Source organism: Poecilia mexicana, unplaced genomic scaffold (genome assembly GCF_051168715.1).
Source record: "Poecilia mexicana isolate PSO_F unplaced genomic scaffold, ASM5116871v1 scaffold_8, whole genome shotgun sequence".
Classification (NCBI taxonomy): domain Eukaryota; kingdom Metazoa; phylum Chordata; class Actinopteri; order Cyprinodontiformes; family Poeciliidae; genus Poecilia; species Poecilia mexicana.
The window spans coordinates 13,177,435-13,192,119 of record NW_028263377.1 but is presented as its reverse complement, the minus strand read 5'-3'; the positions used below and the strand labels follow the sequence as shown (position 1 = coordinate 13,192,119).

The following is a 14,685-nucleotide window of genomic DNA, read 5'->3' as shown; positions in this document are numbered from 1 at the left end:
CATTTGTTGGTGCAAATTAAATGACAATAAGTTCATTTCTTTCCTCTTCTCATTTCAAACCCAACCACCAACAAAAATATACGCCTTTCCCTCTTGTATTGATCTAGTCAGATCTAAATGGACGAGTCAGAGTCCTCCTGGAGGTGTTTGGGAAGAAAAGAGAAAAGAGGGTGAATTGTGAGAACAGATGGATGGGGATTTGATGGTAGTAGTCTGAGCTCAAGTCATTAGTTTTATGTTGCGCTCGTCTCTGTCAATGCAGAGTTAGCACCAGGCTGCTGCACATGTGGGCACACAGAATGTGTTTTATTTTGGACTTGTAGAGAACTACAGAGACCCCAGAAATGGACAAAATCTGATCCTCTAACTTGATCAATCAAGTCTGTTTGCTGGTTTTGGAAAGTTTCTTTGTTTTTTGGAAAGTTTTTTTGAATTTGACATAATGAAACCACACTCTGGGGGATCCAAAGTTGTTCCCAGATCAGGAAGGATAACTTATACCTCTAGCAAGCTCCTGGTTCCTCCAGCTTATTCCTTTGAATGCAGAGCAGCCAGTTCAACTTCCTTGTGATCATGATTGCAGATCTAATGAGTTTAATTTCCGCTGGTAGGTGGGAAAATCAAGATCTTTGCATTTTGGCTCTGTTTATTCTTTACCACTATAGACCTATCATACTTGTACAAAAATACATTGGAGCAAATATCCTAATTTGCTAAATGCAATCTTCACTCTCAGCCCTCAAACCTACATTTCTCTTTCTATGTAAACTTTAATACATTTTTAATGTAAAAATAAAAAAAACCACATTGTTATCCTATTTGAAGTCATCTGATGCATCATGCTTGCTATCACTAGTAATTATCATTGACCATTACAAAAATAGAAAGGACACAACAGTCCTTAATTTTAAATATTAATGTAACTAAGCAAACATTAAAACATGAACTGCAATACACTCTTGATATAATTTTTTTTTTTCAAAAAGAAAATATGAGTATTTCTCTAAAATTGATCAAATTCCTGTTTGTCATGCATTCTGATGTGCTTCCTTAGAGAAACATCACTGGACAATGCCAAGTGTTGACATTGAGTAATTAGGTATGTTTTCAGTCACAGTTTTCAGCAGCATACTCCAAGTATATCTGAAGATCAGGAAATTGTCCCAGGCTGAGTCCTGATCTCCTTCTGCCTCAGATGTACAGCTCAAGTTTTGAGGTTGTTGCATTTCTTTGGAGGAACGCTAATCCTGTCAATGCAACTGGAGCAAATCCCACTCACCTGCCCACTTATTGACATAAATCTAAAATATTACAGTTTAAGATTGTTAACACAGATTTGTAGTAATTTTTAAATGAAAAATATTTAATAGAAACTCACTTTTTCTTTCTATTTTGAAAATGTAAATTTCCCCTGCCTTTTCCTTTGATATTGTGCAACCCATATGATTTTATGTTGCTGTGTTTACATACTTATTGGATTTGCAAAAGTGATCTAATTTCCACCGACCATGAAAATAAATCAGGTTTACTACCTGTGTGTGCAAGTCATTGTAGATGGGAAACACCACACATCAGATTGTAATTAGATTGTAATAAGCAGAGTTTAGGGAGGGCACACATGCTCATCTCTGTTTGCTGTTCTTTTTCTTTTCCACAGTTAATTTTTTATTGTGAAAATGACATGTTGAAATACCTGCTCTATTGCAAGAGTTTTTGCTGTCAACTAGAACGCTGCACACCTACTTTTGAATTTGGGGAATTGGTGTGTGGAGACATTTTAAAGCTTTAAAGAGACGAGCATCGATTTTATAATTTCTAATCGACTTGACAGACAGGTTCAGAAAGTTGCTCTGGCCAAATTTGCAAACAACGGCCTTTCTCTGTTTCTCGTGCTCTCTGATCTTACTCAGATGAGTCACCGTGGCTCAAAGCGATTGGTATGTCCTCCGTTTCTAAATCGAGCCGCCTATCTTTGGGTTCTGCGATCATATCAAAGTGGTGTCTGCCACTGACAGCTTGAAGCTGGCTGGGATCGATCGCTGTCCAGTTAAATCTAGTCCGAGTTGTGTTTGTGTGTGTATCTGAAACAGAGAGGTCTCGATCCAGCAAAATCGATACTCCACCTTTTGATAGTAAATAAAACAAAGACGGAGATTTTAATGGAAGAGTAAGAAATGAAGGACGCCTACGGCGGCGACTGCTTGGCTAACACCGCATCTTGAGGTCAAAGGCTATAAAAGCAGCCATGGGTAGCAAATACAATCACTCAGTCTGTGTGCCTGCATAGTCTATCTGATAATTACACATCCCTGTCAAATATGGATGTGTCAAGTGTTTACACAACACTTTGTCTCAGCGCTATGTGCCACAATTTATAATTTCAAGACAAGATTGGCTGCCCTGGCTGCCAATCAAATAACAATGCTTTGACTTATTAGCCATGCACAATGAAGCAGCAAAGAGATCCATAGTAAAGACACGCAGTGATCCGCATCACTGCATCTCCTTAGCACATTTATTTTCCACAAATCTGTGGAAAATAAATGTGCTCACGCTGCAGATCTGACCTCCATTTCATATTGAACACATTTTTAAAGGGAAGTTGTGTTCTATTTATAATTTGAATCAAGGCGCTCTGGTCAGATAAGACAAAAATGTAACCTTGTCTTACTTGCAAAATGCATGTGAAGTTTGAAATTGCTCAATCTGGCTGAGTTTGAGGTATTTCTGACAAGGGTAGCAGGAGTTTTAGTCCGCACAAATCTGGAAGACTGAAAACCAGTCACCTGAAGCAAAAAGAAGGCTCTGCAAAGCCCTTCACATCATTTTATGCACCACTTTGTTTATGTCTACTGCATAAAATAATTTTTTTCTTGATAAAAAAGCAAAAAAGAAAAAAGTTTGATGCATATGAATAATTTGCAAAGGTGCTGCGTATGTCAAAACTGCAATCCATAAAAGAAATTGTTGCATCTCTTTTATAAGTAAAATCCTATGGATTTACTTTTGCCGCAATTTTGCCTGAAACAAGTGACAAGGCTGTTTGTCCCCAGAAAGACTCCAGATGGAGCTCTAGTCTGCCACAGGCATTACCACGAAAGGCACAAGTCACTTCAACCTCCAGCATGTAGGTTGACAGAAATGACATATCTTTTTATAGACATAGAGATTATGTGCAAATCTGTTCAGCGGATAAAATTTGAGTGTGTCAGATTGACCTGAAGGTGAGTTTCAGCAGCTGAATGCGGTTAACCTCAAAAAATGTTAACCACACATACGCTTAAATCTCATTCATTCAAGGTGAGTGTCTGATTTATTCAGGCATTGTTCCATAATATTCAGTATAAGACAATTAAGATAGGTGATATTTGAATTTCTCTGCATCGAACAGTGGCGTCCTAGTAGGAAGTCATCTAATAGGAAGGAGTAGGAGGTGGATACACAGAATTGAGCTTCTGTTTGCAGTAATGAGGGCACTGTTGTTATCTCTAATGATGAGAAGCTGAGCTGAAAAAATTTCTGTTTACTGGTCCGTCTGGATTTCTATCCTCTCCTTTATCTATCTTTATCTTTAGCCAGGAGATATGAATTCTGATAGAAAGATCAAGATTCTGACAGAAGCAGCTGAAGTCAGGGTCATTCGTATTTGGGGGAATTTCACAACTTCTCCGATGGTTTGGTCATCTGTTCTGGACACCTCCTGTTCAGAACCTTCCGGGTTGGGGGCTATAAGTTCATTTAGATCTGCAAGCGCCTTGGAAATACATCTGAGATAAGATGATGCTGTTCACAATTAAGTTCTCAGAAACAGATTTTTGAGATTTTGAAGAGACTGTAAAAACTGCGGCTGTGGATATTCGACAAAACGAGATAATCTTTGTAATCGACTGAGTCTATCTTACAGATGAAACTTTATGAATCACGTCTTTCAAAGTGTCTTTTTGAAAAACGAGTCATGAAAAACGCACCAACTCTGACAGAAGCGGACTAAGCTGTAGAGTTAAACATACTGAAGAGAGGAACCACATTTATGTTTAAACAGATAACCAAACTTAGTTCTCCAAAAGTTGGCTACATATATGTATTATATTTTAGCTGAGGATCCTCCTGTTGTAAAAGAGCATACTATCTGAGCTTATCAGATTGAAATTTGAACTTTTCTGAGAAAACAATTTGCGTCCATTACAAAGTAATAGTCGCTGCTAAACAGGAAGCACATAAATATGCAGAGCTTTAGGACTTCGTTTATGAGAGATTAAACTACGAGGCTTTATTGTTTGACAGAACTGACATTATAATATTGAGTAAAAGTTTTCATGTGACAAATTTACTTTTGTTCTTGTAAAATGTTTGTATACATACATTTTCTTCCCAATTGAAGAGGAAGATGTATATATGTATTAAATGCAATCAGTATTATGTAATAGATAAAACTACATCTGAAAACATTGAAAACAGATGAACAGATGACATCTAATCCTGTTTTTGAAATCCTTCACCGTGTTTTTTAGTATACTCCATATTTTAAAAAATACTTAATGAAGTTTCCAGTGAAAAAATTGATCAAAGAATCTTTATATGTTATAACGACCCAATCATGGTAAGATTCAAATTTGACGAAGAATCTGTGGCAACAATTGAAAATTAACTCTACCAATCAAATCATACTGAGTTGATTTGCAATGAGACAGGCCATGTGTCTATTTTTTATTTTTTTAATCTACTTACTTTCTGTTTCACAGACTGTTCTTTTAGCTATTGTTCCAGTTCATCCAGGAAGATGTGAATTTCAAAACGCAAAGTGTTGAATTGAATTGTTCCCTTTGTAATTTAAATCAGGTTTGAGTTTGTTGTCCATAGTTTTCTAACCATTTATAGTCTTTTCGCATAAATGCGTTCATTGTCAGACCGACATGAGAAGAACAGCAACCTTTTCACGCTTCAGCTGCTCTATTTGACCCGAGTTCACTCACACAGATTGAAATACCAGGTGACACAATAGCAGAGGGATTAGGAGTCTGATTTTGATGACGTCTTTTAAAGTTTTCAATCGGTGAAAAAAGAACAGAAGTAATTGAAGTCATATTTTCTCTCTTTTCAGCCTTGCTTGAAAAAATAACTATGGAACGAAAAAGGGGAGCTGAAAGTGAAAAATGCCTTTTAAGAGACTCGTCTCAATAAGCTGCAGCTGCTTTCTGATTAAGGGATTTGCTTTTCTACTTTTCCCACAGATGGTTTCAGTCTGGAATGCCAGCTCTGTGTTTTTGTTCTCTTCCTTGTTGCATAATTTTCTCTTTTTGAGTCTGACTTTTTCCATCTTTCCTTGGCTGAGATATTTTTCTGTACCTACTGGTATCTTTGCACACAGATATTCCAGTCATAAATGCTAATCAAAAAAATATATAAAAAAATATAAAAAAATATGATCAATTATCATATTGATCATATATTGATCAAATATTTGCTACCTTAGGGATTTCTTTAATTAAAAAAAAAACAATTTTAAGATGATAACTTAATTGATTAAGAAATAAAAACAATTTACACCCACTAGACTCAATATAGAAAGTTAATTTATTTTAAACCTGGTAACTGATGGGTATCAGGATATATATATATATATATATATATATATATATATATATATATATATATATATATATATATATATATATATATATATATGGGGGTCTAAACACAACAAATACACAAAAATTAAAAACTTGAATGAAAAAATCTGTAAAAACAGAAAATATGACATTTTCTTGTATAACATACTCAAAAGTTGTATGTATATATACACTGCTCAAAAAAATAAAGGGAACACTCAAATAACACATCCTAGATCTGAATGAATGAAATATTCTCATTGAATACTTTGTTCTGTACAAAGTTGAATGTGCTGACAACAAAATCACACAAAAATCATCAATGGAAATCAAATTTATTAACCAATGGAGGCCTGGATTTGGAGCCACACACAAAATTAAAGTGAAATGTTCCCTTTATTTTTTTAAGCAGTATATCTATCTATATATATATATATAAAAAAATAAAAAATTCCCTTCTCACCCTCCGCGGGTGGTCTCTTTCATCCTCTGAGCTCGGGTCCTCTACCAGAGGCCTGGGAGCTTGAGGGTTCTGCGCAGTATCTTGGCTGTGGCTAGAACTGCACATTTCTGGACTGAGATGTCTGATGTTGTTCCTGGGATCTGTTTGAGCCACTGCTCCAGTTTGGGGGTGACTGCCCCGAGGGCCCCTATGACCACAGGCACCACTGTGGTCTTCACCTTCCAGGCCTTCTCCAGTTCCTCTCTGAGGCCCTGGTCACTTGGTATTGCTACATGGTTCGCCATTACCATCTTGTCTGTCTGGATCTGGAAGTCCCACAGGATCTTAGCTCGGTCATTCTCCACCACCTTTGGGGGTGTTCCCCACTTTGACCTCGGGGCTTCCAGTCCATATTCGGCACAGATGTTCCTGTACACTATGCCCGCCACTTGGTTATGTCGTTCCATGTACGCTTTCCCTGCCAGCATCTTGCACCCTGCTGTTATGTGCTATATTTATATATATATATATATATATATATATATATATATATATATATATATATATATATATATATATATATATATATATATATATATATATATATATATATATATATATATATATATATATATATATATATATATATATATATATATATATATATATATATATATATATATCTTGGCTGTGCCTAGAACTGCACATTTCTGGACTGAGATGTCTGATGTTGTTCCTGGGATCTGTTTGAGCCACTGCTCCAGTTTGGGGGTGACTGCCCCGAGGGCCCCGATGACCACAAGCACCACTGTGGTCTTCACCTTCCAGGCCTTCTCCAGTTCCTCTCTGAGGCCCTGGTATATCTCCAGTTTCTCATGCTCCTTTTTCCTGATGTTGTGGTCACTTGGTATTGCTACATCCACCACAACGGCTTTCCTCTGTTCTTTATCCACCACCACAATGTCCGGTTGGTTCGCCATTACCATCTTGTCTGTCTGGATCTGGAAGTCCCACAGGATCTTAGCTCGGCCATTCTCCACCACTTTTGGGGGTGTTCCCCACTTTGACCTCGGGGCTTCCAGTCCATATTCCGCACAGATGTTCCTGTACACTATGCCCGCCACTTGGTTATGTCGTTCCATGTACGCTTTCCCTGCCAGCATCTTGCACACTGCTGTTATGTGCTGGACTGTCTCAGGGGCCTCCTTGCACAACCTACACCTTGGGTCTTGTCTGGTGTGGTAGATCTGAGCCTCTATTGCTCTGGTGTTTAGGGCCTGTTCCTGGGCGGCCAGGATGAGGGCCTCTGTGCTGTCCTTGAGTCCAGCTTTCTCCAGCCATTGGTAGGATTTCCTGATATCAGCCACTTCAGTTATTTGTCGGTGGTACATCCCATGTAGGGGCTTTTCCTCCCATGATGGTTCTTCCAGCACCTTGTCCTCTGTTCCCCATTGCCTGAGACATTCGCTGAGCACATCGTCCGTTGAGGCTTTGTCCTTGATGTATTTATGGATCTTGGATGTTTCATCCTGGACAGTGGCTCTCACACTCACTAGTCCTCTGCCTCCTTCCTTACGGCTTGTGTACAGTCTCAGGGTGCTGGATTTGGGGTGGAACCCTCCATGCATGGTTAGTAGCTTCCGAGTCTTAACATCCGTGGACTTTATCTCTTCCATTGGCCAGCTAATTATTCCGGCATAATATCCAGGTATGCCCTACATTCTCTATAGAAACAAATGTCTGATAAGTTGAAGTTGTAAAACCTAACAAGACTGACCCTGTTTGTTCCAAACTGAGTACAGCACTTTCACTTCTGTAAATGAATACTTGGATCCATGTGGTGGAGAAAAGACACTTTATACCCGAGCTGGCATTTTTTTTAGAATAACCCACATCTCTCTGTTTACCTTGTCTGAGCCAGTTGCAACAACATTTATAGTAAAGCAGCATGTTCAAATTTGTGTACAGATTCACCAATTTGTTTTCCGACTTTCACACTAGACTGTCAAGGACATTTGAAAGTGTAGATGTGGCCCACAGAAGATGACGTGCCAGGATCTAGTCTGTCACTGCCCTGAAGTGACCAAATCTAAACTAATGAGAAAATAAGTCCAACTCTCTGGTCATGTCAGTCACTTCAAGCTATTGGAAGGCTGAGGAGAGCTAATCGCTATCAGTGTTACATCTTGAAGTTACAATGTTAATTCACAATTTTATTTATTTTTTGGTATGCCCATTAACCCTTTACAACCTGGATTAACTGAAAACTTAATTACATATGCTACAAAATCAGAGGAGCAGAAATGTTTTGCTAGTTTTAGTACAAATCTTAATATTGTGCATCCTTGTTTGCACTAGAAATGCAAGACAGTACCATGCAGTGATTCAGGCATGTATAAATGTTTATTAATCTCAGACAGTAGTTTCACTCTGACTTGGCACAGTTTGACATTAACGACAGTAAATGTTTGACAATAAAATTAAAGTATGAGTGCTTGTTATTCCTGTTTCATTACCCTCATGATTCAACGTTTCACACAGCTATTTGTCATTTTATTACAATGATATCACATGTCTAATGTTTAACCAATTGTCTTTCTTGGCTGTGTTGTTTAACCAACGGGGTAATCTTTTCCATTAAATATATAGCTGTTCGATAAGCAAAAGTTGATCAGCAACCAACTATTGGCACAGAAATAGTCTTTTTTGTTGTTCAGAAAAGACTACTTAAAGTACAAGTCCCGCTGTATTAGTCTTGATGAACAGCAACTCATTCATTTCTGAGAAAAAAGACAAGAAGTATGGAGTAGATTGAGTCCAGCACGTACACAATAGAGTTGAAGATTGTCATGACGGTGATCAGAACCAATTTATCCCAGGCACAGAGGCGGCCACAGGTCGCTGGTCTCTTATTGTTGTAAAACGAATACAGTGGCCACATAACCATGGCTGTCAGGTACATCACAGCTGCCAAAACATTACAGACAATCACAACCTTGTCGAAAGGGAAAGGAACATAGGCGGTAATATTTCCAAGAGTGAGGAGGATTATGGTGATGGCTAAAATGAAACACAGAGAGTACACAGCTATACACCAGTTCAGTCCTGTGGCGTGCTGATGACCCGAGTAGTGGTCACTTTCCAATGACAGGAAGATGAGACACGCGAAGAAGCTCTCCAGCATCTTCATTATTCCCGGCGGCGTGGAGAGAAATCCACTGTCCTGTCCAGTCGGGCGAAGGCGTGTCAGGACCACCTCGGCCACGTACACCGCAATACAAACCCAGGACACCACGGAGGCTCCAATCTGGCGGTAACACGTGTTGCAGGCGAAAAAGGTGGGGTACATGATGGCGGCGAACAGGCACATTACACTTGACAGAACAGCAAAGGCACCAGTGAAGTCCTCCCAGGCAAAAGGCACTTTGGTGCTGATGGTGGTAAACTCCAGGATGAGGATGAGAAGGGTGAAGAAGCAGCAGAAGACCCAGGTGAAGATGCACCATCCCCAGTACGGCGAGGAGTCAGGAGTCACTGAGGCTGCCAGGCTGAAACTTATGCAGGTGAAAATCACCGCCAGTATTCGTAAGATGCCCACAGGCTGGGTGATGGATTTCAAATTCATGTAGACCATGGCTGCTCCAGGAGGAATCTGTCCAACCAAATGAAAATCCCTGACTTTTTTCAGTCAGTTCTCCCTTTGGGGTGCCGTCCAGCAATGCCCAGATTTTGCAGCCTGATCTCGATGAAGAAATCCATGAATGCAAACCTTCCAACAGGTGTTGTCTTTGGAACAGAAACACAGGTGTAGAGTTCAATGTAGCAGAGCATCCTAAGCTTATCTGTACTGTTTTATTGTACCTGTTTCAAGCTAGTGATTGGATGCTGGATGGGTGTTACTAAGTGAGCTCCACAATATTTGCTGGACTTTGGTCTCTGATGCAAACTAAATTCACAGTTCATATCTAGGACAAAGACAAGGTGTAGGCTGCTGTTGTGTTCATGACAATGATAGCAGCCGCTGTGCTCTCTTGAGCTGTTGCTTTGAAACAAAGGCAAAGTCATTTTAAGGCAATCCTAACTCGGTGAGGTGAATAACATTTATCCTTTGTCACCACAAAAAATTAAAGCTCTCAAATTGTTGAAGGAGGTTTTAAATTTCAAAACAGGTCACTGCAAGATGGAGGAAAATATTTGACTTTTCTCCTAAAAATAACTTTCTGAACCTATGACATCTACTTCCTGTTGATAATATAATTGACCTGTATGCACACTTGCTTTTAGTTCAGTTCATTGGTCTTTTTGAAAATGGACTGAAGTATCTTGAGTCGTTTAAAGATTGTTGGACAGAAGCAAGTTTGAAATAAATAAGCATGTTCCAGTATCAACAGAGACACCTCTCTCTGAGCTATAGTTTGTCAAACTGGTTTTTCCATGGTAAACAGTCCTTAATTGTAGTTGATGAGGGAATAGCATTGCAGTATGATGTAAAGTAAAAAAAAAAATAAAAAAAAAACATACAAAATTCCCATCATTAAGCAATGTTGTCAAATTTTGGTAAGATTCAGGTTAATTTAAAAACATTTGAGTTAAATTGAAGCAAATTGCTAGATATATTTTAAAATATTATCTCAAACATATTATATCCCAGTGTGTCATCATAAAAAAAAAAAATCCCCAGTATTCTAAGTAACTAATAGTTTGTGGGTTTGTAGGTGTGTGGGATGCATCCGTTTTGGGTGTGGCTTTATGCACAATGACGCCACTAATCCTGTACTGCCAACAGCACCTATAAAATCATAGCGAGGTTTGTGTCCAGTATGTGAAAGAGGCTGGCGAACATGTCAGTTACCACAGCAACACTGATCTCCATCTAAGACTATCAGTAGTGAGAATTATAGCAGACTTGAGATCTGTAGCAAATAGTTTTTTTTTGTAGTTTGGCACTTGTATTCATTTTCACTTACAACCTCCCTCTTTCTTTTATGGACTACACATGTGCTTTCCAAAAATATATGGAGAATTCAAGAAGAAATTAGCAGCAAGAGCAAAAGCTAAAAACTAATCCTTCCTCTTTCCAGGTTTGCATGACACATATTCCCTCCCAGCCTTTAATTTTAGTGCACATCATAAACAAACTTACACTGACAAAGCAAACGCAAAACCAATAGCTCCTCTGTGTTATATTGTATCTGCACCATAACACACCTTAGCAAACATCGTTTATTATGGACAGGTGATTTATGAACCTAGTGCTGATTAGAGCTTCAGTTTGTGACTTTTTAGCTACAGTCACTCCATTATAAGTGTCCACAGCAACCTTATTTACCTACATCTTATATTTTATATAATGAATCATATTTAATGTAGTTAATTTGATCAAAAGAATATGACTGGAAGGCGTAAACTCTGGGATCATGTTCAACAGAACCTCCCTTCTTAACGATTTCAACAAAACGAGTCTTTCACAGTCAAATCCAAGCAAAAGAAAAAATTGCTTTTTTTCAACTGGTAAAAAGGGCAATGTTGTAATAATAAGGCGCATCCACAATGTAATCAATAATGGTTTAACTGGTCATAAAACAGGCAACCACTAGCAAATTCTACCCTCAGTTCATCGTGGGTGGAATTCACAATGAACTGTGAATCATGGGCCATGATTGAGCCTGAAGGCAAATACACTCCCCATTTGACCTTAGCTGTACATGAACGCACTCAGCACACTCTAGGCAAACAAGACTTCCCTAAAAGGTACCGGAAATAGGTACAAAGAGGGCAAAAATGAAGCAAATTCACTAGATGGCAATGTGCATATAACCTAGACAGATGATTAGAGAAAGGAGATAATACAAGTGCCGATTTGTCTTGTGGAAGTACAAAAGGTGAAGAAGATGGAATAGATGATGGACACTCGGAGGTTGATATTTTCTCAGATATCTACAGTACATTTATAAAATAATGCATGAACTGCTTTATTAAAAAAAAATACAAAGTGTGTTTGGTTGGTAGATGAGACAGTGCTACAAGTTATAATGGAAACAGAAGTGGTCATGTGACCTAGATGTTTTTGCTCAGTTTTAACCACCATGTAGATTAAAACCTTCTCACATTATTATTAATGGCTATATTGTTGGGTCAAAAACAGTATTGCATTATCTAGAAAATGTAGTATGATATATTATAGGTTGCTACAAACACAGAGAAAGTGCACCTTTTATATCTAACTTTAACAGGCAAGACAAGTTTATTTGTACAGCACCATTGACACACAGGGCAGTTCAAAGTGCTTACAGGAATTCAAATTTGAAATAAAATCTTTAAGCTTTACTTAAAAAGAGACTTCATTACATCATGCACTTAAAAATATTGTATACAAATAAGCAAATTTTACAATACATTTTTTAAAACTATTAAAAGAAAATATTATGCTATTAAAGAATAGTGCATCAAAGCATGCTGAGATTGTGATCAAGCGAACAGTTCACGTGATTCTTTGATTGAATTCTGGAGTAAACAAATATGCTTTCAGATCTGTTTTAAAGAAGTCAGCTGGATGTTTCTAGAAGCAGCAGAGACCCAAATGGAAGTACAAAATTGTGCAAAAAGTCAATTTTGCATAATAGGTCCTTTGAAGATATACAGTATATATCTAAAAACAATAATCAGTGTCTCCTCGGTTGTCTCCTATGTTTTTAAATACAATGAAAATCAGCAGGTAGGCACGTAAAATGCAAAGACATCACACTGTGATTATGCTATTGAATACATGTCACAATTTTGACAAAAGCAAGATTCCAGCAGGAACAAATCTTATTCAGATCAATGCAACTATGTGCTTATGCTGGAGTGGTGAAGAAAACCAACCTGAAAGAATATACTGTGTCAACGATATAAGCAATCAGGTTGAAATACGTCATGAAAGTGATAACAACAGCCAAACTCCACCCACACAGCGTAGGGCAGTAGCTTGGTTTGGGATATAACTTAAAGATGTAGAAAGGCCAGATGACAGCAGCTGTGATGTACATTAGCACGGCCAGCACATTGCAGACGATCAGAACTTTGTTAAAAGGTGCAGGGAAGCGGGACAGCAGGCGGCCGATAGTTAAAATAATGACGAGGAAGGAAAAAATGAAACAAATGATGTAGACAGCAACACACCAAATGAGACCTGGAGTCTGGAAAAACTGAAAGTACATCAAAAAGTCCACACAGATGAAGATGATGCAGGCCACGAAGGACTCCAGAACTTTGAGCAGGCCCGGCACAGTGGAGAGAAACCCACTGATTTCACCAGGCTTGGCCCGAGTCAGCCCAACCTCGGCAGCGTAGAGGATGAAGGTCAGGAAGGAGAAAACGCAGGCCGCAATCTGTTTACCACAAGTACTACAAGTTAAGAGGATGGAGTAGAGGAGGGACGCTGAGAGCACCTGGATGGATGATAAATAAAATATTAAATGCTTGGATCGACACAGAGCTAAGCTTGAGCAGTATTTACAAGTGTAATACATTTTTGGATGAGCTATTAATATATAAAATATATGGTATAGACTGACAAGAAAAAAAAACATTTTAGGTACACATTAAACTAATTATTACACCATTAAATCTAACAAAAAATGTTTAAAAATGTAAATCAAACTACTCAGATATTTTCTATTAAAATTGATACATTTTACTATTCATTAAATTTTGCTATGTTCTTTTTCTTTTCCTGTCTCTCCTCCCCCTAAGATTTTTCTAAGGTTATTAATTTTCCTTAATTTTAATTTATTTTCCTGAAATAGGTTTAGCATGAATTGTATTTTCAACATTAGTTAACCTTTATTCACTCAGGAAAGTTTATTGTCCTGCTTATGTTCCTTTTGCTGTGTTCACCGTATACACTATGCCCTTCTTTTTGTGGGTTTAAGTTTAGTTTAATTGAGCATTTAATATTTATGAGCCATTCATCCATGCATTATCTATACACCCTTGTCGCTTAGTGGGACTGGGAGGGTTGCTGGTGCCTATGTCCAGCTAACGTTCCGGGTGAGAGGCAGGGTACAAGCTGGACAGGTCGCCAGTCTGTCGCAGATATTATAATTTTCAACATGAACCTGCTTAGATTGTTAAACTTGAAACAATCTACATTTATCTAAATTGATAATCATATTCAATTTTATGTTTATCAAAGTTTGCATGTTGTATTAAAATAATATTGTTTCGGCAAATTCTACACTTTATATCTTAGCACCACAAAGAGTATTCAGTGAGAAAGAACTAAATAAACAAGACAATAATATAATGCAAAATTGTAATAATTGGTACGCACCATTAGGGTGGCCAACATGGCAAAAGCGGTGGTAAAATCATCCCAGGAGATGGGCAGCTTCGAGCTGAGGCTGGTGAACTCCAGGACCAGAATGATGAGGGTGACAGAGAAACAGAAGCACCAAGTGAACATGCACCATGACCAAAATGAGACCTGTAGGTGTTCCTCAGATGCAATCAAGCTGAAAGAGACGCATGTGAAAACGACTGCCAATATCCTCAAAATACCCACAGGTACCGTAAGCGTCTTAACATCCAGCGTAACCATCCTGACTGTGATACTGCTGTCGGCCTGCTGTTCTGTCGGTTCTGTTCTGCTGT

The 14,685-nt window shown here is 38.2% G+C and overlaps 2 protein-coding genes across 2 annotated transcripts; both read right to left on the bottom strand.

Moving 5' to 3' along the window:
- Window positions 1–8,435: 8,435 nt before the first annotated feature.
- LOC106918431 (myeloid-associated differentiation marker-like) lies at window positions 8,436–10,164 on the bottom strand. Its single transcript, XM_014988188.2, has one exon. It carries the CDS (start codon window positions 9,683–9,685, stop codon window positions 8,822–8,824), a length of 864 nt encoding a protein of 287 aa, XP_014843674.2. The 5' UTR covers window positions 9,686–10,164; the 3' UTR covers window positions 8,436–8,821.
- Window positions 10,165–12,272: 2,108 nt separating this feature from the next.
- On the bottom strand, window positions 12,273–14,685 carry LOC148158001 (myeloid-associated differentiation marker homolog). Its single transcript, XM_088007929.1, has 2 exons — window positions 14,366–14,685; window positions 12,273–13,481 (listed from the first exon to the last, which is right to left on the bottom strand). Exons 1-2 carry the CDS (start codon window positions 14,630–14,632, stop codon window positions 12,888–12,890), a joined length of 861 nt encoding a protein of 286 aa, XP_087864055.1. The 5' UTR covers window positions 14,633–14,685; the 3' UTR covers window positions 12,273–12,887.

Excerpts from the sequence above, each read along its gene's own strand:
- LOC106918431 (XM_014988188.2), bottom strand. The coding sequence starts at position 9,685 with ATGGTCTACATGAATTTGAAATCCATCACCCAGCCTGTGGGCATCTTA.
- LOC148158001 (XM_088007929.1), bottom strand. The coding sequence starts at position 14,632 with ATGGTTACGCTGGATGTTAAGACGCTTACGGTACCTGTGGGTATTTTG. Across the intron at positions 13,482-14,365 it reads CCATGTTGGCCACCCTAATG|GTGCTCTCAGCGTCCCTCCT; the intron begins GTGCGTACCAAT and ends TCATCCATCCAG.